The sequence below is a fragment of the Heptranchias perlo genome, chromosome 21 (assembly GCF_035084215.1).
Source record: "Heptranchias perlo isolate sHepPer1 chromosome 21, sHepPer1.hap1, whole genome shotgun sequence".
Taxonomy (NCBI): domain Eukaryota; kingdom Metazoa; phylum Chordata; class Chondrichthyes; order Hexanchiformes; family Hexanchidae; genus Heptranchias; species Heptranchias perlo.
The window spans coordinates 41,077,625-41,103,473 of record NC_090345.1 but is presented as its reverse complement, the minus strand read 5'-3'; the positions used below and the strand labels follow the sequence as shown (position 1 = coordinate 41,103,473).

Genomic DNA, 25,849 nt, shown 5'->3' with positions numbered 1-25,849 from the left:
GCCCCTTCCACAATGCAGATTTCAATCTCTAGATTTTAATTACTAGAGTTTTGCATGATATGTTTTACCATGGTCCAGAAATTCAGGCGTGCCCATTTTTGAACACACTTGGAGGGGGCCGCAGGGTATGTTCCCTATGCCTGAATGGTAAGACCCGAGGCGACCCAGATATTGGGCATTGAGGATAGGAGGCTGAGTTCCGGGACCGGGGTTCAGGAGAGGAGGCTGGGGGTAACATCATGGGTCGGGAGCGGCGGAGATCGGGATACCGAGAGATCTGGGGTCGGGAGATCGGGGGTCGTGGGATCGAGGGTTTGGGGTCGGGGGAGCAGGGGCAGATCGGGGGTCTGGGCTGGGAGGTCGGGGGTCAGGGGTCGGGAGATTAGGGGACTGGGCTGGGAGTAGGGGGAGATCGGGGTTCTGGACTGGGAGCAGGGGGAAATTGGGGGTCTGGCGTCGGGAGATCGGTGGTCTGGGGTGGGAGCAGGGGGAGTACGGATGTCTGGGCTGGGAGCAGGGGCAGATCGGGGGTCTGGGCTGGGAGCGGCAGAGATTGCGGGTCTGAGCTGGGAGATTGGAGGTCTGGGCTGGGAGATTAGGGGTTCTGGGGTAGGAGATCAGGGGTCTAGGCTGGAACCGGCAGAGATCGGGGTTCCGGGCTGGGAGATCGGGGTTCCAGGCTGGGAGATCGGGGTTCCGGCCTGGGAGCTCGGGGTTCCGGCCTGGGAGCTCGGGGGTCCGGCCTGGGAGCGGCAGAGATCGGGGTTTGAGGTCAGGAGCGGGAGTAATGGGGGTGTTGCTGTGGCGATCGGTTCCTTTAGAGTGGGGTCAGGAGGAGCAATCGTGCTCCTCCTAGCTCCACATTCAGGTAAGTTATTTACCTTCTTGATTGGCAGGCATTCTCTGGGGCTGCTTTCCCTGAGTGCAGCCCTCGATGGCGCGGCTGCCTCAGGGCAAACCAACTTTGGAGAGGGGGACTCAAGCAGATGTTAGGCCCCTTATTTGCATATGCAAAGAGCGTAACGCCTGCCTCAGGCATAGTAAAAGGACGCCTATTTTTTTCCTTTTCCAATATGGCGTGTGGCGCACTTCCAGCCGGAAATGTGCACCCGCTTCCTGCCTGCCATATTGGGGGCTTAGTAGGCCAGTTAACACCAAATTTATAGACCCACATCTGTGGTGCTCCCATGTAACATTGTATTTGGTTCATAAAACTTCAGCAGACTCCCTTTATAGTGCTCTGTTTAGACCTTAGGTTCACTAGGTTGATTCTGGGTATGGAAGGGTTGTCTTATGAGGAAAGATTGAACAGGTTGGGTCTATACTCATTGGAGTTTAGAAGAATGAGAAGAGATCTTATTGAAACATACAAGATTCTGAGGGGACTCGATAGGGTAAATGCTGAGAGGATGTTACCCCTCATGGGGGAATCTAAAACTAGGGGGCATAGTCTCAGAATAAGGGGTCGCCCGTTTAAGACGGAAATGAGAAGGAATTTCTTCTCCCAGAGGGTCGTGAATCTTTGGAATTCTTTACCCCAAAAAGCTGTGGAGGCTGAGTCATTGAATATATTCAAGGCTGAGTTAGACAAATTTTTGATCAGCAAGGAAGTCAAAGGATATGGGGAAAAGGCGGGAAAGTGGAGTTGAGGTAAAAATCAGATCAGCCATGATCTCATTGAATGGCAGGGCAGGCTCGAGGGGCCGAATGGCCTACTCCTGCTCCTATCTCTTACGGTCTTATGGTCTTACTATTTTGCCTTCTCTTCTGCAATTCAGAGATACCAAAATGCAATGTTAAGATTATGGACAAATATGTGAAAGCACATCTGTGAGGAAACTTGCAGACATCTTGGACTGCTAACCTAAAACGGCTATTGGATCATCACTTGAGGATTGTTCTGTGTATCTCTTGCAACATGTGTTCATTTGAGCATATAATACATAAGAAAAAACTAAAGCTATTGCGTAGCATCAGTAAATCAACAGTTCTGCAGGAGAAGGTCATTGTATGATTTGATCTTGCATAGTGCCGAGAGCTAAACACTGGAACAAATAAAGTATCATCTTAATAAGTAGTTAAATATTGAAGTGCAATTCTCTGGTGTTCTTAAAGTCTACCACGTTTTATTGAAAGCATTTGAAAACCTTGGGCATAATTTTAGCCCGGAGCCAAGAAGGGGGCAGGGAGGTCGAATTGCGAATGGGAAACCCAGAAGTACGGGTTTCCCATTCGCAATTCTTATGTAAGGACGTCTTTTATTTTTTTTTTTGACAGTTTCCCGCCTGACAGGCCAGCCTGATTGACAGGCTGGTCTCAGTCGGACGGGAGAAGAGCTAGGAAGAGGTAAGTGTTCAGGTAAGTCTTAGATTGAATGGATGAGGGAGAGAGCACGGGGGGGCATCGTGGGTCATGGGGGCCACGGGGGGAGTTAGTCTTCGGGGGCAGAGGGCAGTCATCGGGGATCAGTCATTGTGGGGGGGGGGGAAATCAGGGGTCAGTCACTGTCGGGGGGGGGGGTCAGTCATCGGGAGGAGGATCGGGGGGTTGTCGGGGGCAGATCAAGGGTCAGTCACCGAGGTGGGGGTTGTGAATGTTGTGGGGGGGGGTGCGATCATTGGGGGGCAGCGGCGATTGTTCTGGGGGGGGGAGTCGCTACAGGTAGGCTTGTTGGGCCTGGAGTGAGCACTCCTGCTCCTCCACACAAGCTGTGCTATAAAGGCACTTACCTGCAGTTTCAGGCCTTCTCGCCTCCTCTCACACAGCGTGAAGGAGAAGGCCCGGGAATCCCAGCCCCCAGAGTCTAAAATCACAAAACCTGAAAAAAAGGAAGGCCCGCGGCCTCCTTTAAAGTTTTTGGGAACCAACCTGCCTCCTGAGAGTGGGCTGATAGCCCACCCCTCGTCCCACCCTCATAAAAAATGGAAATGGGCGGGTTGGGGGCGGGTTTGAATTTGTTGCAATTTTTAATACCCCCCCCACCCCCAGCCCCAACCCACCCGTTTTTCGGGGTTAAAATCACGGCCCATATCTCCACAAGAACCAAAATAGCAGAGTGATAAATGTTCAGATTCTATGAAAACTACAAAGTTGTTTGAGGGAATACAAAAACTATTAGAGTTTTTTGAGGGTGTAACTAGTAGATAAAGGGGAACCAGTGGATGTCGTATATTTGGTTTTCAAAAGGCATTCGATAAGGTGCCACAGAAGAGGTTGTTACATAAGATTAGGGCTCATGGGATTGGGGGTAATATATTAGCATAGATAGAGGATTGGTTAATGGACAGAAAACAGAGAGTAGAAATAAACAGGTAATTTTCAAGTTGGCAGGCTGTAACAAGTGGGGTGCCGCCAGGATCAGTGCTTGGGCCTCAACTATTTACAATCTATATTAATAACTTAGATGGAGGGACAGAGTGTAATGTATCCAATTTTGCTGATGTTACAAGGCTAGGTTGTAAAGTAAGCTGTGAGGAGGACACAAAGGGCCCGATATTACCAGGGCGGCGGATTCGCAGAGGAGGGTCTATTGGGCGCGTGGGTAACGCACCCGGTGAAATCAGTCTGCCCCGTGCGCAATCGCAGGCTGATTGGATCCACTTACCTCTTGTTCCGGGTTCCCCGCTGCTGAGCTGCGCGGCGGGCGGACTGCGCATGCGCAGTAAGGTCTGTCAGCTGGAGGAGCTCTATTTAAAGGGGCAGTCCTCCACTGACTGATGCTGCAAGAAATAGATAAAATTACAGCATGGAGCAGCCCAGGGGGAAGGCTGCTCCCAGGTTTAATGATGCCTCACTCCAGGTATCATTGGATGGGGTGAGGAGGAGGGGGAGGACAGAGATCATTCCCCCGGCGGGCGGGAGGAAGCGGCCTGCCTCTGCCACCAAGAAGGCCTGGCTCGAGGTGGCAGAGGAGGTCACCTGCACCACCAACATATCGCCCACCTGCATACAGTGCAGGAGGCGCTGCAATGACCAAAGTAGGTCAGCCAAAGTGAGTACACTTACTCATTCCCCTACACTCTGTCTGCCACATCACCGCCCCCACCCCACATCTCCTTTTGCACTGCCAACACTACTCTATCACATCACTCCTCACACCCACTCAAAGCTCATCCTCATCTTACCTGCACTTACTCACCTCGCCAGTACTCATCCCGCCACTACCACTCAACCCAATCCTCATACAATCTCATGGCTCTATCTCATACTCACCCTCTCATGCATCTCTTTCACAGTCAGCCTCACTCAACCTGCCACTACCTGTGCTGCAGCCACAGGGCATGCATCACATATGTGCAGTAGGCAGCGTAAGGCAAACGTGTCGTGAGCATGAAGGGGATGCACAAGGGTGTTTGAGGGTTTGTCATGGTTTTTACTGATATTGAATTTCTGACCAACTCACATTACATATTATATTGGCACCACTACTGCCACGTCTTTGCGAACCTTGTCTGGTTTGTACAATAATGCCCTTTCCTGAGGATCACAATGAAGACCCACAACTGATGACACCCATTGTGTCACTGCAGAGTGGGTGTAGGTGTATTTGCAGGGCTCTTTTGTGCAGACGACTGAGAGACGTCAGCGATGTCCCCGGTGGCACCCTGGAAGGATGCAGAGGAGAAGTTGTTGAGGGCAATGGTGACTTTGACAGCGACAGGTAAGAAGATGGTGCTCGGGCCAGCCGGGAGCAGCTCGGCATGAAGGAGGCTGCAGATGTCCACGACTACATGTCGAGTGACTCTGAGCCTCCGTGTGCACTGCTGCTCAGAGAGGTCCAGAAAGCTGAGCCTCGGTCTGTGGACTCTGTGGCGAGGGTAGTGCCCTCTGGGACGCATCTCTCTCTGCGATTGCCCTCCCTCCTGCTGTGCAGGTGGATGTGTCACAGCACTGTGTTGTGGAGCTCCACGTGTCAGAGGTGGACGGCGTGGCCGGCGAGGCTGGTGATGCTGTTCACCCTCCGAGGAGGTCATGACTGCAGCTACGGCGACCCCCATCCGGAAGATGTACATCTGAGGGGGTCCGCAAGGTAGGTACATTTGTCTGGACACCGGGGTAAGTGTGCAAGTTGGTGAATTTTCTTGTCAGGAGCAGGGTGGGGGAGGCTAAACTTTGTCCAAAGTGACAGAGTGGCCTCCTGCAATGAGCGAGGGTCTCCCCCCACCCCCCCCCCCACCTGTCAAATGGACCTTTGCAGCTGCCACAGGCTGATGGCTGCAACATGTCCATTTGAACTGGGAGTGTTTCCCCCAGTACGGGAAACAGTCCCAGTTGTTTGTAAAATCCTACCCCTCCTGAAATATCTCCTTAATCAGGTCTGTAAATGACCTGAAATCCCAAAATAAATACCTTAAGTGGCACCCCGCCGGCTTTAATTGCCAGCGGGAGTCCCACATGCAGGGGCTGCGCGCATGTCAGCGCGTCTGTGGGAACCACCCACCTACCCTGCGCAACCCCTCAGACCAACACCTGCCAGATGGACGAACAGCATGACCAGCCCCAGCAGCCTCGCAGTCCACGCGGTCCGCCGCAGAGACGTGGAGCCCCCCAACACAGTGTTGTTGCACGCCCACCTGCACAGCAGGAGGGAGGGCTACCGCAGAGAGAGACGCATCGCAGAGGGCACTACCCTCGCCACATGGTCCACAGACCGAGGCGAAGCTCCCCGGACCTCTCCGAGCAGCAGTGCACATGGAGGCGCAGATTCGCTCGACATGTAGTCGTGGAGATCTGCAGGCTCTTTCATGCCGAGCTGCTCCTGGCTGGCCCCAGCACCTAGTGCTTACCTGTCGCTGTCAAAGTCACCACTGCCCTCCACAACTTCTCCTCCGCATCCTTCCAGGGTGCAGCCGGCTACACCGCCGATGTCTCTCAGTGGTCTGCGCGGAAGAGCCCTGCAAATACACCTGCACCTACTCTGCAGTAACACGATGGGTGTCATCAGTGGTGGGTCCTCATAGTGATACCCAGGAGCGGGCATTATTGGACACAACAGACAGGATTCGCGGAGACATGGCAGTGGTGGTGCCAATATAATGTGTGCTGTTTGTTGCTCTGAAATTCAATATAGGTAACACCCATGGCAAACCCTCCGACACCCTTGTGCACCCCCTTCATGCTCACGATACATTTGCCTTACGCTGCCTACTGCACATATGTGATGCATGCCCTATGGCTGCAGCACAGGTGGTGGCAGGTTGAGTGAGGCTGGCCGTGAGGGAGATGCAGGAGAGGGTGAGTATGGGATAGAGCCATGAGATTGTATGAGGATTGGGTTGCGTGTTAGTGGCAGGATGAGTACTGGCGAGGTGAGTAGGTGGAGGTAAGATGAGGATGGGGTTTGAGTGGGTATGAGGGGTGATGTGACAGAGTAGTGTTGGCGGTGCCGAAGGAGATGTGGGGTGGGGGCAGTGTTGTGGCAGATGGAGTGTAGGGGAAAGACTTCGTGTACTCACTGTGGCTGACCTACTGAGGTCATTGCAGCGCCTCCTGCACTGTATGCAGGTGGGCGATATGTTGGTTGCGCAGGTGACCCCCTCTGCCACCTCGCGCCAGACCTTCTTGGTGGCAGAGGCTGGCCGCTTCCTCCCGCCCGCCGGGTGCAAGATCTCTGTCTTCGCCCTCCTCCTCACCCCATCTGATGATACCTGGGGTGAGGCATCATTAAACTGGGAGCAGCCTTCCCCCTGGGCTGCTCCATGCTGAAATTTGTTCCATTGGTTGCAGCATCTGTCAGTGGAGGACTGCCCCTTTAACTAGAGAGCCTCCAGCTGACAGATCGTACTGCGCATGTGCAGCCCGCCCGACGCGCAGACCAGCAGCGCGGACCCCGGAGGAGCAGGTAATTGATTCCTATTAGTGGGCTGCCTGCTACGATCGCGCGGGCAACCCACTAATTTCACCGAGCGTGTTGACCACGCTCCCGAAACCCAACCCGCCGGAAACCCGCAGGCCTGGTAACATCGAGCCCCAAGTGTGTACATGTTTTGTACACATGTAATACATGAGCATGGATAGAGGATTGGTTAACAGACAGAAAACAGAGAGTAGGAATAAACAGGTCTTTTTGAAGTTGGCAGGCTGTAACAAGTGGGGTACCGCCAGGATCAGGGCTTGGGCCTCAGCTACTTAAATCTATATTAATGACTTAGATGAAGGGACTGAGTGTAATGTATCCAAGTTTGCTGACGGTACAAAGCTAGGTGGGAAAGTAAGCTGTGAGGAGGACATCAAGAGTCTGTAAAGGGATATAGACAGGTTAAGTGAGCAGGCAAGAAGGTAGCAGATGGGGATGTTGAAAATTATATAAATATGATCTGAGTTTGTGTGTTTCCACTATATTTGGTTGCATGTCTAGCCTTTGTATTTCCAAAGCTACTGTTAGTTCATTTAATTGCTTCACTTATTTTTTTGTTTTCTGGGGATTTCACTTCCCTCCAAGACCACTTATTATTCTCTAAATGGGAGTGCTAGCAGGCAAGCTTCCTCCAAGCATTTATTAGTGCTGTTAAGCCAGCTGCATATAAAAAATTGTTATCACATTGTTCTAGGTAGATGAAAAGGAATATTATGTGAATTTCATCAGTTCACAGCTGAATATAATTTGTGGATTAAACTTAATACTGGTCTATGCCAGCTTGGGTAGTTTTTGAATGAAAAACAGAAATGTAATTTAATATACGGAGTTTCTTGGCATCCTCTGAGGTACTCATCGCTGCCTTCTTACGAGCAGCTGTTCCATCCTTCTTTCTCGCTGACCATCCTGCTGGGGTCTAACCACACCAACCTCCTTCCTGTCCCACTCATGCCACCTGCCACTGTCGCCTTGAACTCTATCAGAAGACCAACAATTACCACCCCTCTCCACCCACACCGCCAACAACAAGTGTGGGGAGCTCATGGACTTCTTTGTCACTAAGATTGAGACCATCCATTCAGCTTTATCTGCTGCTTCTCCCCCTTCCCCTTGCCCACCAAGCCAAACCTCTCCCCAAGCCCACCCTGTCCTAACCTTAAACCCGCATCTTTTTCTACTTTCTCTCCCAGCTCCTCTCATGCCCGCTCCAAACTTACCTCTTCCATGAGACTCACCTCCTGCTCCTTTGATCCCATTCAGACCAAACTGCTCACCGTTCAACTTCTCTTTCTGGTCCCCGTGATAGCTGACATTGTAAATGGTTCCCTTTCATCAGGTATTGTCCCGCTCCCTTTCAATACATCTTCATCATCTACTCTCCCATCGCTAACCTCCCTTTCTTCTCCAAAGTTCCAAATCCTTTTTTTCATCCATCTTTCCTGCAACTCCATGTTCAAATCTCTCCAATGAAGTTTCCATCCCTACCACATACTGAAGCGGCCCTAACTAATGTCACAAATAACTCCTCGGTGGCTGTGACTGGTGTATTATCCCTCCTCATTCACTTTGACAACTCTGCAGCCTTTAACGCAATCAACCACAACATTCTCCTACAGTGCATTTCCTCCATTGTCTCTCTCAGTGGAATTGGCCTCATTTGGTTCCATTTTTACCCATCCCAATATAGCCAGAACATCTCCAGCAATGGCTTCTTTCCCTGCATCTGCATGAGTACATCTGTTCTTGGACCTCTCTTCTTCCTCATCCATGTGCTGTTCCTTGGCGACACCATCTGCAGACACGGGTTCAGCTTCCACATGTACACTGACAACACCTAGCTCTACGTCATTATTAGGAAGATTGAAGCCATCGTCTTCGGCCCCTGCATACCCTCACCACCGATTCCATCCCAGACTGTTTGCAATCTCAGCATCCTATTTAACCCCAAGTTAAGCTTCTGACCCCATATATTCACCATCACAAAGACCACCAAATTCCATCTCCATAACATTGATCGCCTCAGCCCTTCTGCTGCTGAAACCCTCCTCTATACCTTTGCCACCTCCAGATTTGATTATTCCCCTGTTCTCTTGGTCAGTCTCCCATCCTTAAGCCTCTGTAAACTTCAGCTCATCCAGAACTCTGCTATCCCTAACATCCCGCACCAGGTCCTGCTCACCTATCACCTCTGGCTTTGCTGACTTTAATTGGCTGTCAGTCTCCAATTTAAAATTCTCATTCTCATGTTTAAATCCCTGCGTGGCCTTGCCTCTCCCTAGCTCTGTAACCTCCTCCAGCCCTGCAAATCCCACCTCCCCACTCCAAACTCTGGCCTTTTGTGAATCCCTCTGCCTTCACCCCACTATTGGCGACTGTGCTTTCAGACATCTATGCCCCCCTCTCTGGAATTCCCTCCCTAAACCCATTCACCTCTCCTTCATTAAGGCCTTCCTTAAAACTCATCTCTTTGACCAAGCTTTATCTCTCCTCTCCTAATGTCTCTATCTTTCTGCTCAAAGTTCATGTTTGTCTGCTTTATGTCTGTGTGAAGCACCTTGGGATGTTTTTCGACATTACAGGTGCTATATAAATGCGAGTTGTTGTTTTTGTGGTTGTTTCTGCAGGGGGGAGGCAACGGAAAAGCCTGGGATAACCGACTCTGGTTTTCCCTTCCTCCTAAGTGGAGCTATCAGATATACACCCTTCACATGTGTTCTTCCTCATGACTAAGTTTAGGAACGCACTGTGTGGATGAATGTTGCTGCAAATCCATGATTTAATATCACATTGGAGTACGAATTAGCTAAGTCATTGCACTTGGTATAATTTTAATCCAGTCGGCATTAATTGATACATGAGGGTACAGGCTTTGTATTTTTTTGGTTTTCAGCCTCTGACAGGTTCTCCTCTAATAACCTACTGTGGAAGATTTTTTTAAAAAAGGAAAATCCATTTGTTAATAAATAAAATACGTTCCTCAGCATTGCTGCCGAGTTTATGTGGGTGGGAACAAATGTTAATATAGAACATGTACACAATACATGAGAAAACAATACATTTACAGTGAACTATAGCCCAGAAAATATCTTTAGCACTATCAGTGTGTTCGTAGCGGACATTCCTTTGTCCACTGTTTTAACGATGGTGTTAACCCATTTATCTTAAATATGTTAATGACTCCACTCAAATAAACGGCAAGTAAATATTAAACGAGCCCAGTAAGCGTTGGCCCACAGTCACTTCTAGGCTCCATTATCATGTGTTTCCCTCTCCCATTCCTTGTTAACTTGGGGGGGGTGGGGGTGGGGGGGGTGTGGGGGTGGGGGGGTGGTGGGGGGACAGACTTTCAGATGGGTTTTCAATCTTATCCATGTATTGACCCAAGTTTAGGTGTCATCTAATCATCTTGGTCTTTCCTTTTACTCTTCCAGCTTGGTTGGGTCCTGCACAATGGACCATGGCCCTTCAACTTGTCAGCATAATCTTCTAGAGTTGGAAACTCATTTAGAGATTTTTCTTTTCTTAAATATTTGTTTTGATGAACCAGACTGTTTGCAACCTTGGAATCCTATTTGACCCTGAGATAAGCTTCCGTCCATATATCCGCTTCATCACCAAGACCGCCTACTTCCACCTCCATAACATCACCCGTCTCCGCCCCTGCCTCAGCTCATCTGCTGCTGAAACACTCATCCATGCCTTTGTTACCTCTAGACTCGACTATTCCAATGCTCTCCCGGCTGGCCTCCTGTCTTCCACCCTCCATAAACTTGACCTCATCCAAAACTCTGATGTCTGTATCCTAACTCGCACTAAGTCCCGTTCACCCATCCCCCCTGTGCTCGCTGACCCACATTGGCTCCCGGTCCGGGAATGCCTCGATTTTAAAAATCTCATTCTTGTTTTCAAATCCCTCCATGACCTCGCCCTTCCCAATCTCTGTAACCTCCTCCAGCCCTACAACCCTCCAGCCCTACAAGCCTCTGAAATCTCTGCATTCCTCCAATTCTTGCCTTTTGCACATCCCCAATTTTAATCGCTCCACCATTGGCGGCTGTGCCTTCAGCTGCCTAGGCCCTAAGCTCTGGAATTCCCTCCCTAGACCCTTCCACCTCTCTACCTCTCTCTCCTCCTTTAAGACGCTCCTTAAAACCAACTTCTTTGACCAAGCTTTTGGTCACCAGTCCTAATATCTCCTTACATGGCTCGGTGGCCTGTGAAGCACCTTGGGACGTTTTACTATGTAAAAGGCGCTATATAAATGTAAGTTGTTGATAATTTATCTACAATGCAACAATTCTATTTTATAATATTCCTGAATATAATTTACGATAAAGTTCTAAATGTTATCCATCTAAAATGTTCAACTATATTTAAAAAATCTATATTTAAAATTATACTTTAAATCTTTATAATTTCATTAAGCAACACTTACGACCATTATATTGCATATATTTCCTTCATTTTTGCAAGGAAACATGAAGGACATAGATGTATCTTTTAAACGGATTCACTTTTCGTTGAAACAGGAACTTAGTGACCAAAAAATAACAATGTTTCAATAAATCTCAAAACTGTAATCAGGGGAAATAGTAATTTGTCTTCTTTATTGCTCCCTGCTGCCATCGCTCCTAGACATTGTATATGAAATGCCTGCTGAGCCAGCACACTAAGTGCCACATGCTGATTTAAGTAGCAAGATTTTAATTATGTGCAGTGCACAGCTAGAGGAAAACAACACAATACAGTTTGCAATTTGCACCAAGTCTGCACTGAAACTGGTGTTATTTTTGGTAGGAGGAAATGTTATGCTTAACACATTAGATCTATTGTTGCACTTTTGCGTCACTGTCCAAAAGCCTTACCTTTTAGTTTTGTCCCGATCCCTTCACCACTCTCCTAAACTTCTTGATTTATGCTAACGTGCTATTCCATGTATGACAGTGGTCTTCTAAGCCCTAGACCAAGTGGTCATTCACAGTTCATTGGCTGTACCCTCGATCTGATTGCAAGCCTGACATCATGTTGCGTGCACGTATTCATTTCTAGCTCGGGTCATAGAGCAGTAACAGGAGCGGTAACTTTGATTGATCTTTTTCTTCTTCTAAAACCCAGAGACACAGGACAATTGTAGCATTTCTGCTGCCACCTCAGCTGAGACCAGCTAACTCCATACAGACTGGGGACTAAATGAGGTCCTTCCTGATCAATTTGGCTTAGTCACAGCTTGCGGTGCATGCTTATTTGTGTGAATTATTGGAAGAAAATTTCAATGGGTTTACAAGGCTCAGCCAATTGTAAGAAATGTAAAAAATAGAATCATAGAATGGTTACAGCAGAGAAGGAGGTCATTCGGCCCGTCGAGCCTATGCCAGCTCTCTGTAAGAGCAATCCAGTTCGTCCCACTCCCCTGCCCTTTCTGCATAGCCCTGCAGATTTTTTCCCCTCAAGTACTTATCCAATTCCCTTTTAAAAGCCATGATTGAATCTACCTCCACCACCCCCTCAGGCAGTGCATTCCAGATCATAACCACTCGCTGCGTAAAAAAGTTTTTCCTCATGTCACCTTTGGTTCTTTTGCCAATCACCTTAAATCTGTGTCCTCTGGTTCTCGACCCTTCCACCATTGGGAAAAGTTTCTCTCTATCTACTCTGACTAGATCCCTCATGATTTTGTACACCTTTATCAAATCTCCTCTCATCCTTCTCTGCTCTAACGAGAACAACCCCAGCTTCTCCAGTCTATCCACGTAACTGAAGTCCCTCATCCCTGGAACCATTCTAGTAAATCTTTCTTGTACCTTCTCTAAGGCCTTCACATCCTTCCTAAAGTACGGTGCCCAGAATTGGGCATAATACTCCAGTTGTGGCTGAACCAGTGTTTTATAAAAGTTCATCATAACCTCCTTGCTTTTGTACTCTATGCCTCTATTTATAAAGCCCAGGATCCTGTATGCTTTTTTAACCACTTCTCAACCTGTCCTGCCACCTTCAACGACCTGTGCACATATACCCCCAGGTCTCTCTGTTCCTGCACTCCCTTTAGAATTGTACCCTTTCTTCCTGCCAAAATGTATCACTTCGCATTTCTATGCATTAAATTTCATTTGCTACGTGTCTGCCCAATCCACCAGCCTGTCTATGTCCTCTTGATGTCTATCACTATTCTTCTCACTTTTCACGACACTTCCAAGTTTTGTGTCATCTGCAAATTTGGAAATTGTGCCCTGTACACTCAAGACCAAGTCATTATATATCAATAAAAGCAGTGGTCCCAGCACCTACCACTGGGGAACACCACTGTATACCTTCCTCCAGTCCGAAAAACAACCGTTCATCTCTGTTTCCTGTCTCTTAGCCAATTTCATATCCATGCTGCCACTTCCCCGTTTATTCCATGAGCTTCAACTTTGTTGACAATCCTATTATGTGGCACTTGATCAAACGCCTTTTGGGAGTCCATATACACCACATCAACCGCATTGCCCTCAACAATCCTCTTTGTTACCTCATCAAAAAACTCAATCAATTTAGTTAAACACGATTTGCCTTTAACAAATCCATGCTGACTTTCCTTAATTAATCCACACTTGTCCAAGTGACTGTTAATTTTGTCCTGGATTATCATTTCTAAAAGTTTCCCCACCCCCAAGGTTAAACTGACTGGCCTATAGTTGCCGGGTTTATCTTTACACCCTTTTTTGAACAAGGGTGTAACAGTTGCAGTTCTCCAGTCCTCTGGCACCACCCCTGTATCTAAGGATGATTGGAAGATTATGGTCAGTACCTCCACAATTTCCACCCTTACTTCCCTCAGCAACCTACATGCATCCCATCTGGACCTGGTGACTTATCTACTTTAAGTACAGCCAGCCATTCCAGTACCTCCTCTTTATCAATTTTTAGCCCATCCAGTATTTCAACTACCTCCTCTTTTATTTTGACTTTGGCAGCATCTTCTTCCTTGGTAAAGACAGATGCAAAGTATTCATTTAGTACCTTGACCATGCCCTCTGCCTCCACGAGTAGGTCTCCTTTTTGGTCACTAATCCTCTTACTACCCGTTTACTATTTATATACCTATAGAAGACATTTGGATTCCCTTTTATTTTAGTTGCCAGTCTATTCTCATACTCTCTCTTTGCCCCTCTTATTTCCTTTTTCACTTCCTCTCTGTACTTTCTATATTCAGCCTGGTTCTCACTTGTATTATCAACCTGACATCTGTCATACACCCCCTTTTTCTGCTTCATCTTACTCTCTATCTCTTTCGTCATCTGCAGAGCTCTGGCTTTGGTTGCCCACCTTTCCCCCTCGTGGAGACGTACCTAGACTGTACTCGAACCATCTCCTCTTTAAAGGCCGCCCATTGTTTGATTACAGTTTTGCCTGACAATCTTTGATTCCAATTTATCCAGGCCAGATCTGTTTTCAACCCACTGAAATTGACCTTCCTCCAATTAAGTATTTTTATTCTAGATTGCTCCTTGTCCTTTTCCATAGCTAATTTAAACTTTATGATACTATGATCACTGTTCCCTAAATGTTCCCCTACTGACACCTGCTCCACTTGATCCATCTCATTCCCCAGAACTAGATCCAGCAATGCCTCCTTCCTCGTTGGGCCGGAAACATACTGATCAAGAAAGTTCTTCTGAACACACTTCAGAAATTCTTCCCCCTCTCTGCCTTTTACACTATTACTTTCCCAGTCTATATTAGGATAATTGAAATCCCCCGTTATCTCTACTCTATAGCTTTTGCACCTCTCTGTAATTTCCCTGCAAATTTGTTCCTCTATATCCTTCTCACTAATTGGTGGCCTATAGAATGCACCCAGTAGTGTAATGGCACCTCTATTGTTCCTTAACTCTAACCAAATAGATTCTGTCCTTGACCCCTCCAGGACATCCTCTCTCTTCAGCACTGCAATATTCTTCTTAATCAATACTGCCACTCCCCCCCTCTCCTTTTTTTTCCTTCCCTATATTTCCTGAACACTTTGTATCCAGGAATATTTAGTACCCAATTCTGCCCATTTTTGAGCCAGGTCTCAGTTATCACCATGACATCATATTCCCATGTGGCTATTTGCACCTGCAGCTCACCAACCTTATTTACCACGCTTCGTGCATTTACAGACATGCACTGCAAACCTATCTTAGACCTTCTTGTATTCTCTCTTACTCTGATCCCAACTAATACTGTACTATTTCTTACTCTAGTGCTGTCTCTCCCAATCCTTTGTGCACCTTGTTTCTCCTTTCCAATGCTACATCCTTGTGCCCATCCCCCTGCCAAATTAGTTTAAACCCTCCCCCGCAGCACTACTGAACCTCCCCACGAGGACATTGGTCCCAGCTCTGTTGAGGTGCAACCTGTCTGGCCCGTACAGGTCCCACCTCCCCCAGAACTGGTTCCAAAGCCCCAGGAATCTAAAGCCCTCCCTCCTGCACCATCTCTCCAGCCACGCATTCATCTGCTCTATCCTCCTATTTCTATACTCACTAGTGCATGGCACCGGGAGTAATCCGGAGATTACTACGTTTGAGGTCCTGTTTATTAATGTCTTTCCTAGCTCCCTAAAATCTGCCTGCGAAACCTCATCCCTCTTTCTACCTATGTCGTTGGTACCGATATGGACCACGACCTCTGACTGTTCATCCTCCCCCTTCAGAATGTTCTGCAGCTGCTCAGTGACATCCTTGATCCTGGCACCAGGGAGCCAACGTACCATCCTGGAATCACATCTACGACTGCAGAAACGCCTGTCTGTTCCCCTAACTATAAAATCCCCTATCACTATTGCTTTCCTGACCTTCCTTCTCCCGTCCCCTGTATAGCTGAGCCACCCGTGGTGCCGTGGACTTGGCTAAGGTACTCCCCGGAGGGACCATCACCCTCACCATTATTCAGAACTGAATACCGGTTAGAGAACGAGATGCACCTGGCGGAATCCTGCACTATCTGCCTGGTCCTCCTTGTCTGACTGGTGGTCACCCATTCCCTCTCTGCCTGCACTCTCTTAAGCTGCGGGATGACCCCCTCCTAATACGTGCTGTCCATTTGGCTCTCAGCCTCGCGGATGCACTGCAGTGACGCCAGCCGCTGCTCAAGCTCCGAAACCCGGAGTTCGAGCTCCTCCGGCTGATGGCACCTCCTCCTTCCGAGAAAGGTCCTGGACTTCCCACATGGCACAGGACGTGCACTCGATTAATATTACATTTTAAGTTATCTCAACGTTCTCACCATTTGTCTTTATACTACAAATCGTGGTTGCTCAGACAACACACAAATGTGTCGTTAAGGTTAATTTCCAGAGCGTAGGAATTGAAAATGATTGTCAATGAAAACATTTTATCATAGATCTAGCTGAGTATCTAGTGGCACACTTAATTTAGGCTTTGTGTATTCACAAGGTCACAAGTTAATTACAGATGAGGAGGCTATTCAGCCCCTCTTGGTTCATTCATCCAGAATGACCTAAATTCCCACTTTTAAGCAGGTTCAAGGCTGCCATAGTATTGAGAAGGGATGGGGCCTTCCTGGCCCTCCTGCCTCATTTTCCTCACCCCCAACTCCAGAACGGTGCTCATTTTGAAAAGCCCAGCCTCTTTCCGATTGGAAAGAGAGGAACAAGCAGCAAAGAGCAGGCAACCTAAGATGAGCCTTTTCATTACCCCCAGGGATCTGGATCGACAATGTAGCTCCTCTGGACAGGAGCCAGTAGGACTCGGTGCTGGCAGCCATTCCCATTGCTGTAGGTCTCTTAGGCCCAAAGCCTTGCAGATACTAGGCCCTGGCATGTGGAGGGCCTGTGCCAGTGGAGCAACTGTCCGATGTAAATAACCTGAACCTGAGTTCATTGCAGGATGAGTGCCCTTTGGATGTATTCCACCTGCACGGGTGCACAGGGAAATCAGCCCTTACACGTTAGACCATTGATTGGGAAGTGATTTGCACTAAATTCAAGAGAAATTAGTTTTATTTATCTATATATCTCCTTCCTTCCTTTCACATTTTCCGTTTATTTTGTTCCTACCACTCCAGTTTTATTGTAAATAAATGACTGGGGAAGAGATTCCATACATCAGGTAATTTTGCAATAGTATTGCAACATATAGAAATAGCTGCGCTGCATGGATCAACATGTTTGTCCATTGGGAATAAGGATCGCAGTGTCCAACACCTGTGTCCACTTCCACATACTTAAGGGATCTAGAGATCTGATACTTTTAAGTCCAGTTCAGATCTGGCATTAATGGGGAAAAGACTTCACTAAATCTAACACCGCAGCTCTGAAATATCTCCTCTGGAGGCCACCACTATCCTTTCAATTGAGGAGGGGAATCAACAGGAGTTTCAGAAAAATCTGGTTGCCACTCTCTTCCATTGAGGGAATCTTCTGTGCTAAGATGACACCAGGTCACACGTACTCCACAGGAGGCACTACAGTAACAGAGTAAAACACATCAACAGCCATGACTGAGTCTGCCTTTCGTCCTTTGTCATACCAGAAACCATACCAGAAACCATTCCAATTGTAAGAACTTCCTGTAGCTCTATTTGTAATCAAAAATAGACACAGTTGATGGAACATGGTAAAGATAATGATGAGAATGAATTTTTTAAATGTTTCCTGAGTAAGTGAAATGTATATTTCATGGTCTCTGTATATGTCCATAGTAGTGCCCTCTGCTGGTAGAAGATGACTTAACTGACTTGATCTTCAGTGTTCATACTGAATGATGGAGAGATCAGTGACATTCTCTGCTGGCAATAGGAATGCTTTGAACACTTAAAGCAGAGGAACACCAGAAAATGATATCACCAGGGTTGCATGACCTGAGGGGCAGATTGCTGGCAGTATCAAAGTCTAGCCTGTGCAGTTCCCTACATAGAACACTGGCGAGGGTCATCTCCTCCTGGCTACTGCTAATGTGCCTGAGGATAGAATTGCATCTCTAATATGGACAAAACTCTCCATTCTGGCTGACTGTTATTTCTCCCAAGACTCTCTAGCCCAAACCACAAGGCTTCTTGGATAGTAGATCACAAGGCAGATGTTGTGGCCGTCATGCAACGCTGCCAGTGCAATTAAGGCGCTCCACGCACCTGCATATGAAAGAGATGACTTCACACCATAACAGATTAATGGGCCCTAGCAGACAGTGAAAGGCTGCTGACTTCCTGGTGAGGTGGGAAGAAATAACAAGAAAGACCGTTGCTGTGTCTGGCAGTAACACCCAATCAGTTTCTGCCATCCCGGTCCAGACCTCCCAACACATACAGTACACCTGTCCCACAGCAGGACTTTCTAACAAAGAGTTGGGGAATCTGGGGGCATGTGCAATGAAGACTACAGTGGGAGGCCTAAAGAAGAGTAGGGAGTGGGGTCAGAAGCAAAAGAAAACTTAAATTTTCAGGGATGTAAAGGAGTCCCAAAAAGAGGCAATACATTATTTTAGTAAAGGAAAAGGCATGTAAAAACAAATAATTTTTTATTTGCCTGATATTGGAGGGCTGTCCAGGAGAAAGGTTGCAATCAATGCTGGCTACAGTACCGGGCTGTGAAGGCTCCAAGTCTGAAATTGTGATTTGAAGATCTTTAGCTTTCAGGGCGCCACTGAGTAGTAGAAGTGCAGCTGTAAATGTGACTTGGAGCCAGTGATGCACTTAATAACGGGAAATCCTATTGGGGGGATCATCTAAAGACATGACAGAAATGGTGACACCTAAATAATGAGTGTGTGACATACAAACAGCTGATATGAGGTGGACCAACTATTTCTAAATTGCAATCCATAAGGCTGGACTTTGACCTGGACTGTCCCTTGCAAGGAAGTTAATGATCTAGAGAGAAGGCTTCAGAGAAGAAGATTTTGACAGGAATGGTTAGCAGAAAAATAAATTACTTTAGAAAGATGTTAGAGAAGAAGCAGCTATCTCAGGAAAGGTCTAGAAATGTAAACTATCAAAGGAGGACTGAGGGGGAAGTTTTTTGATGAAATAGGCATCAGTAGAATGACTGCGAGATGAAACCATTGGACCTATTAGGAAGCCTAGTCCATGTTTTTGGTTAGATAGGGAACATAGGACATTTTAGGATCAAAAGAGACTCAGTCCAGCAATCTCATTCTTTTCTTGATTGGTTTCAACACCATCTTTACACCATACCTATCTATTCCTTCTTTTTTCCAAAACAAATCTAGGTGTCTCCTAAACTTCTATACTTGCTTCAGTGGGCTTCACTGGTAATGTACTGGTATGTTGCTTTAGATATACTAGCAGACAGAAGACGTGTTCAAGTATTTAAGTCAGTGATAATGATTTGGACGGGGCTTAAAGTTCCAGCCCTGCCGATGAGTTCCGTAGATTTCTGTTCGCTAACAATGAACCCAACAAAGTCACCAAATCTCATGTGACAAAGCCTATTCCCTTCTGCGTTGTAGCAGTAGAACATGCAAGATACATAATTACTGCAAGGATTTTAATACGTGCGCTAGGACCACTGCTTTTTTTCATATATATTAATGACTTGGACTTGGGTGTACAGGGCACAATTTCAAAATTTGCAGATGACACAAAACTTGGAAGTGTAGTAAACAGTGAAGAGAATAGTGATAGACTTCAAGAGGTCATAGACAGGCTGGTGGAATGGGCGGATACGTGGCAGGTGAAATTTAACACAGAGAAGTGCAAAGTGATACATTTTGGTAGGAAGTACGAGGAGAGGCAATTTAAACTGAAGGGTACAATTGTAAAGGGGGCGCAGGAACAGAGAGATCTGGGGGTATATGTGCACAAATCATTGAAGGTGGCAGGACAGGTTGAGAAAGCAACCGAAAAAGCATATGGGATCCTGGGCTTTATAAATAAAGGCATAGAGTACAAAAGCAAGGAAGTTATAATAAACATTTATAAAACACTGGTTTGGCCACAACTAGAGTATTGTGTCCAATTCTGGGCATTGCATTTTCGGAAGGATGTGAAGGCCTTAGAGAGGGTGTAGAAGAGATTTACTGGATTGGTTCCAGGGACGTAGGACTTCAGTTCTGTGGATAGATTGGAGAAGCTGAGGTTGAAACAATCTTGGTGTAAATAACATTTCATATTGCATATACGATTTAACTTGAATAAGAGTAAAACTTTAAATGCAGCACGTTGACTTGCTTATTTTCTAGTGAAGATGGCAATTGTGGATTATAAGCTTTGTGTATGCAAATTGCTTGTGATCTATCTTTTAGAGGTTATCAATAATGGAAAAATTGAATGGCTTGCTTTGTGGAAATTAGTTAATACAGAATGATACATTCATAAATGTTTAAACTGTATGCATTAAATAAGCCACACGCGTCTGGGTAGCACTCTCTAATGAGCACTTGAAGTGAAAATGGTTCTGCATATGCCTGTTTTTTTCTCAGTGAACAGCCAACAAAATACAAAGGATAGAAATTATGTTTTAAAAAAAAAACTCCTCAATTTTCATAAGCAGCACAAATACCATACGGTTATGTCCAAATTATGAAGAAATAAAACATTGGATCACCTTTAGTATTTTTGCTGCAATGAAAAGGCTAAACCTACAGCTCAAAAATTAAATGCGAGGCCAAAATTATCTTTTTCTTCCTGGGGCGAGATGCTTCAGACTCAGAAGCATTTCTCTAAAGTACAGTGCCTCATAATTAGCTGACTGAGAATATATTAAATTCAATGCACAGTATCCAGGAGGCAAGAGGATGAAGCACTACTGAGACTTTAATTCATAGCGTCATAGTATGATACAGCGCAGAAGGAGGCCATTCGGCCCATTGTGCCTATGCCGATTCTTTGAAAGAGCTATCCAATTAGTCCCACTCCCCTGCTCTTTCCCCATAGCCCTGTTTTCCCATCAAGTAGTTATTTAATTCCCTTTTGAAAGTTATTTTTGAATCTGTTTCCACCACCCTTTCAGGCAGTGCATTCCAGATCATAACAACTCGCTGCATAAAAAAATGTTTCCTCATGTCGCCTCTGGTTCTTTTGCCGATCACCTTAAATCTGTGTCCTCTGGTTACCAACCCTTCTGCCACTGGAATCAGTTTCTCCTTATTCACTCTACCAAAACCGTTCATGATTTTGAACACCTCTATCAAATCTCCTCTTAACCGTCTCTGCCCTAAGGAGAACAATCCCAGCTTTTCCAGTCTCTCCACATAACTTCATCCCTGGTACCATTTGATTTTTGATCACAATACCTTGCATAAGTAACTACCTGTTAAATTCCTGTGAGGTGCTAATGTTTGTAGTTAGTCATGTTTATAATTAAGCAAATTTCCAGTTATTTGTCATGCTGATCATATCATGGATGTCCATAAATGCTGGAGTATCGAGAAATACTGGTTTTGAGTTTCCCCCTGAATCTTCTGTTTCCACATTATTTTCTTCCTTTTATTAGTTAGATTTTATGCATGGGGGCACTCTGCTCAAATTAAAAGTGTGTAGGAGAATTATGGGTACAGGAGACAAAAATCAATAGTCCGAACTGATGATTTAATCTCAGTTTTGCTGTATCTTTAACAACTTTTGAGAAAACAGTCCTGCTGATTGATTAGAGCTCCTAGTTTTTTTTATAATCAATTTGTGTTGATATTTTTCCAGCAAACTTTAATTTCTGGAAGGATATTTGTTGAAATTGCTCACTTCTTAAAGAGCTAGAACTAGTACCAAAGAAAGATTTTAGGGCTAAGGTTACCCTGAGAGATAGATTGATAAGGTTTTAAATTGCTTATGGATGTTTGTTTTATTCCCCCTCAGTGTCATACATATGGTGAAATAAGTTTACACTCAAAATCATATTTATTCCTATAATATTGTGACTTGATGCTCGATTTAAGTTAATTGTAATTTTCCCCTGTCCTCAAATTCCTTCCAGACTTTCCTTAAGACATTAGGCAATACAGTTCTTGTAGCAGTGACATCCTTCTAGAATTTTATGCAAGTGACCATTTTCCATTTGTGAGCCCAGACAGCGAGTAATGACAATTTATTAAACTGTGGGCGGAGGTCATTATAGCCAACCCTGATCCTATATCACACGTGTGCACTTTCTAAGAACTGGAGCCTTGGCTACCTTTCCCCCCTAACCCCTCCCCTCTCCCTTTGCCACCACCCACCCCGCCTAAATAACCTTTCACACTAGGCGAGGAATGCTGAGCCCATTTGCAGTCCTAGTACCACTCCAGCAGAAATGGGGTAACTCAGCGTAAGCTCAGTAACATATCACATGGCACATTGGCTGTTGAGCCACCAGGTGAGTACGTTTATGGTGATCTTATATACTTTAATCTGGGCCATATTTGCAGGCAAATGTTGGTTGCTGTAATGAGGAGTAACGGCATGCCAATACTGAGTAGCAAAGAAATTACACAGTGATGAGGTATAACATGTATTCAAATGCAATTGTGCACAACACATTTAAAATAATTAGCTTTCAAATAAATTGAGATAAAATTCAAGATATTGCACAATCTCCCTGGATTGCAAAGATATGCACACAGCTCACTATAGCAGAACAGTGGAGTCCTTTACTTCAGCAGCAGGCTTTAATTATGGGCTATTATACTTGCCTTTTTCATAATTTATTAGTTTAAATAATGCATATCTATCAGCGAGTGTCAATCAGCAATTTCAAATTTTCTCTTCTAGCAAACACAGCTAAGGTTTTTATCGAGGTACAAGATGAAAATGACCATGCCCCTGTTTTCACCAAGTCTCTCTACCTGGGTGGGGTGACTGAAGATGCCAAGACATTCACGTCTGTGCTGCGTGTTAAGGTGAGTGAAGATGATGAATTTGCTGGTTAGTGGAGACTCTATAATGATCTGAGCTGCAGCTTTCATTTACTTAAATTGGTTACTGTGAAAAGCAATAGAAATTCCTAGTGGTGTCTGACTTGATCTAAATCTTAAGCTTGTTGTATTGCTACATGATCCAGATAAGCTAGTATTTGTACAAAATCACCTTCAGACATTAATCCCTACAAAAAGCTGCAAGTTATTACTTTTAAGATAAATGTTGCTGATAGTCATATATACAGTCGACTCCTGTTAATTCAGCCATTTTTTGCTTGAAAAAAATGGAATTATCCAGTTGTTCAATTTAAGTAATTTAACTAAAACAGCGCAGAAGGCATTTTTTGTACAATTTCAGTTCAAATCGCAGGTAATTAAGCAACTTCAATTAAGGAGAGTAGACTGTATTTCAGTTATCGAAATGATTTTAGCCAGATTTGAATCTTTACATATACCCAGCATAGATTAGAAGAGCTACTACTGGTTTTAGGATCCATTGAAGTTGTGTTTTTAGGAAGTGTTTCCCTGTCTGCTTGTGCGTCACCTTACCATTAATCATTTCAAATTGCTTATTTAATAAAGAATGTAGTTAATTGGAGGAAAATCCAAAATTTAATTTTGATATAGATTTTTGTGGCTGTTAAGTCTCTCCTAATACAATCAAAAAGTCAGTATTAAAGTTTGAACTAATACTCTAATGGCAGTGGTAGCAACAATTGCTATTTTTATGATTTCATAACTGAACTTAGTGTGGATTAGGCACAGAGGCCAACGCAAACTGAATTGGAAAGGAAAATCGGGTGGTGTGTATAACGGGGGGGGCCGATCTGCTACCATTCCGTCAATTTGCTGCCACCACCCAAAGTGAAAATGACCTCAAAGTCATTATTGGGATCCACCAAAAAATTTGAATGTAACTCTTAAAGTAAAGCCCTTTAAATGCAGTTTTAGGTACTAGCGTTCATCTTTCATAAGTAGGAGTAGAGCTTCAATGTAAACCTAGATGTAAAACTGCATTATGGATTGGCCAGCTGTTTAGAAACAGTCTTTTTTCACCAACACCAATCGGTAAGTTAAAAATTTACTCTCTAGTTCTTTTAAAGCTCTCGAACATAAAAGCAGTTATGCAGCATATTGACACGTTTGAATGCAGGCACAGAATTTGGTTGTGGCCTACCACAAGCTCACGATCTGGGCTTGTTTGATTAAAACTAAAGTACGGCATGGAGGTTATACACACCCTCGCAGGGAGAAAGGGAAAATTATTAATTCCCCCCAGGAGACACTTGTACATCTCCAAGAGGTTGCCTCAAATGTGAAATGGTAAAAATCTAAGCGCAGGCTACTGCCTCCCCTCCTGGCCAGGGAGTGATGCTGGAAAACCTCAAAGGACACTGATCCTCAGCACTAGTAACGTTCTTCACTCCAACCAGAAAATTATCTCAAGTGGGTCACACAATAGGTGAGGCTTCTTTTATCGCATCAGTAAAAAAAAGATCTGAAATGCTTTCATCATTTGTGAAAATTGCATGTAGCTACATGGAAATTCATTTTGAGGATGATATAATATAATGAGACCTTGAAGGTACTGTACAATCGTATGCAGCACAGATTTCATTAAAAGGCCGAATTATCCAACTCTCAGAGTCCCAATCATTGCAATTGGGGCTGGAAACTCGCAAATACTGGGTCCTGGGAACAAAAAGGCCTCTGGGGCTGTTTTTCTACTTTATTGGACTGCCAGCTGCTGTAAATGGGGTCTCAGAAGCATTGTCCATGAATTAGGCTTGGAATCTCTTCTGTCCATTTGATCTCACTGCTGATCAAAGTCACTTCCTATCATGTCATTGTTTCAGTCCTAAGCTTCTTCTGAGAAAATGCATTTTTATGTTTGCAAACACCCTGCTTTATATCCAGAGCTACAAACCCCAACTGATTCTGTTTCTGCCTCAGAGTGAGAAATTAGAACAGAAGTTGGACAGTGTAAAAGTAACTAAATTATCCATGGCCCCAAAATTCCTGGGACTGCAAAAGGCATAAGCCCAATTTCTGCCAAGGGGAAGGGGCAGGAACATAGGCCAGAACTTGATCCTGCCAGGATTCTGTCCTTAGACTGGACCTTTGTCAAAGGGGAATGTTATGGGGAGTTCCTAGGCTTTCCTGGGAAATTCCTCCCTTTAAGCCCTTAAAATACCTCAGTAGAACTCATGAGACCTGATGTGAATCCCTTTGAGGCCTTATGAAGGCCCCAACCCTTCACTAGACTAAGGTCATCAACCCAGGAGGGATCCATTAATTTCTCTAGCATCAGAATGGCTCCAGTGAGAGTTGAAGAATGGAAAAAAAAAGAACTTTTTTATGTTCGGCCCATTTGGTCTTCGAGGGGTTCTCAGGAGGAACAGGAAGGGTGGATCAGGACGGTCTAGGACAGGTGCCACTGATGCATCCCTGAAAATGCTAGTGGTCTGCCCCAACATGACCCCGTCCCTGGAAATTGGGACGGGGACTGCAGCCTGGAGCTAGGGTGGGTGGGGTCAGCTTTGCTGTATTTACGCGACAAGAGTGGAAGCCCCAGGAATATTGGGGCCCATGAAGCTTCAAGTTAAGGTTATGAAATTTCTGGTCAGGCCTAATATCTGGCCTTTCCAGTGCAATGCTGCCGGTGATAGGCTGGAGTATGCTGGAGACTCTCAGCCCCCCAGTTTCCTCCATTAAATGGTGCTCCTATGTATTGTGCCATTTTCCTCCTGTATTCTACCACAACAGCAAATTGCATTTATATAGGGCCTTTAAAGTAATAAAACGACCCAAGGCACTTCACAGGAGTGATTATCAAACAAAATTTGACACCGAGCCACATAAGGAGATATTAGGACAGGTGATAAAAAGCTTGGTCAAAGAGGTAGGTTTTAAGGAGCGTCTTAAAGGAGGAGAGAGAGGTGGAGGGTTTAGGGGGGGATTTCTAGAGCTTAGGGCCTAGGCAGTGGAAGGCACGGCCGCCAATGGTGAAGCAAGAATTGGAGGTGCGCAGAGATCTCGGAGGGTTGTAGGGCTGGAGGAGGTTACAGAGATAGGAAGGGGTGAGGCTATGGAGGGATTTGAAAACATGGATGAGAATTTTAAAATCGAGGCATTCCCAGACCGGGAGCCAATGTAGGTC

The 25,849-nt window shown here is 45.6% G+C and overlaps 1 protein-coding gene across 1 annotated transcript in view; it reads left to right on the top strand.

The window, feature by feature from the left end:
* Positions 1–25,849, top strand: part of pcdh15b (protocadherin-related 15b) — a 591,688-nt gene that overhangs the window by 457,281 nt on the left and 108,558 nt on the right. The window contains exon 25 of the mRNA XM_068002764.1: positions 22,544–22,671. Within this exon, the coding sequence (XP_067858865.1) occupies positions 22,544–22,671 (128 nt within the window). The remainder of the gene's footprint in view (positions 1–22,543; positions 22,672–25,849) is intronic.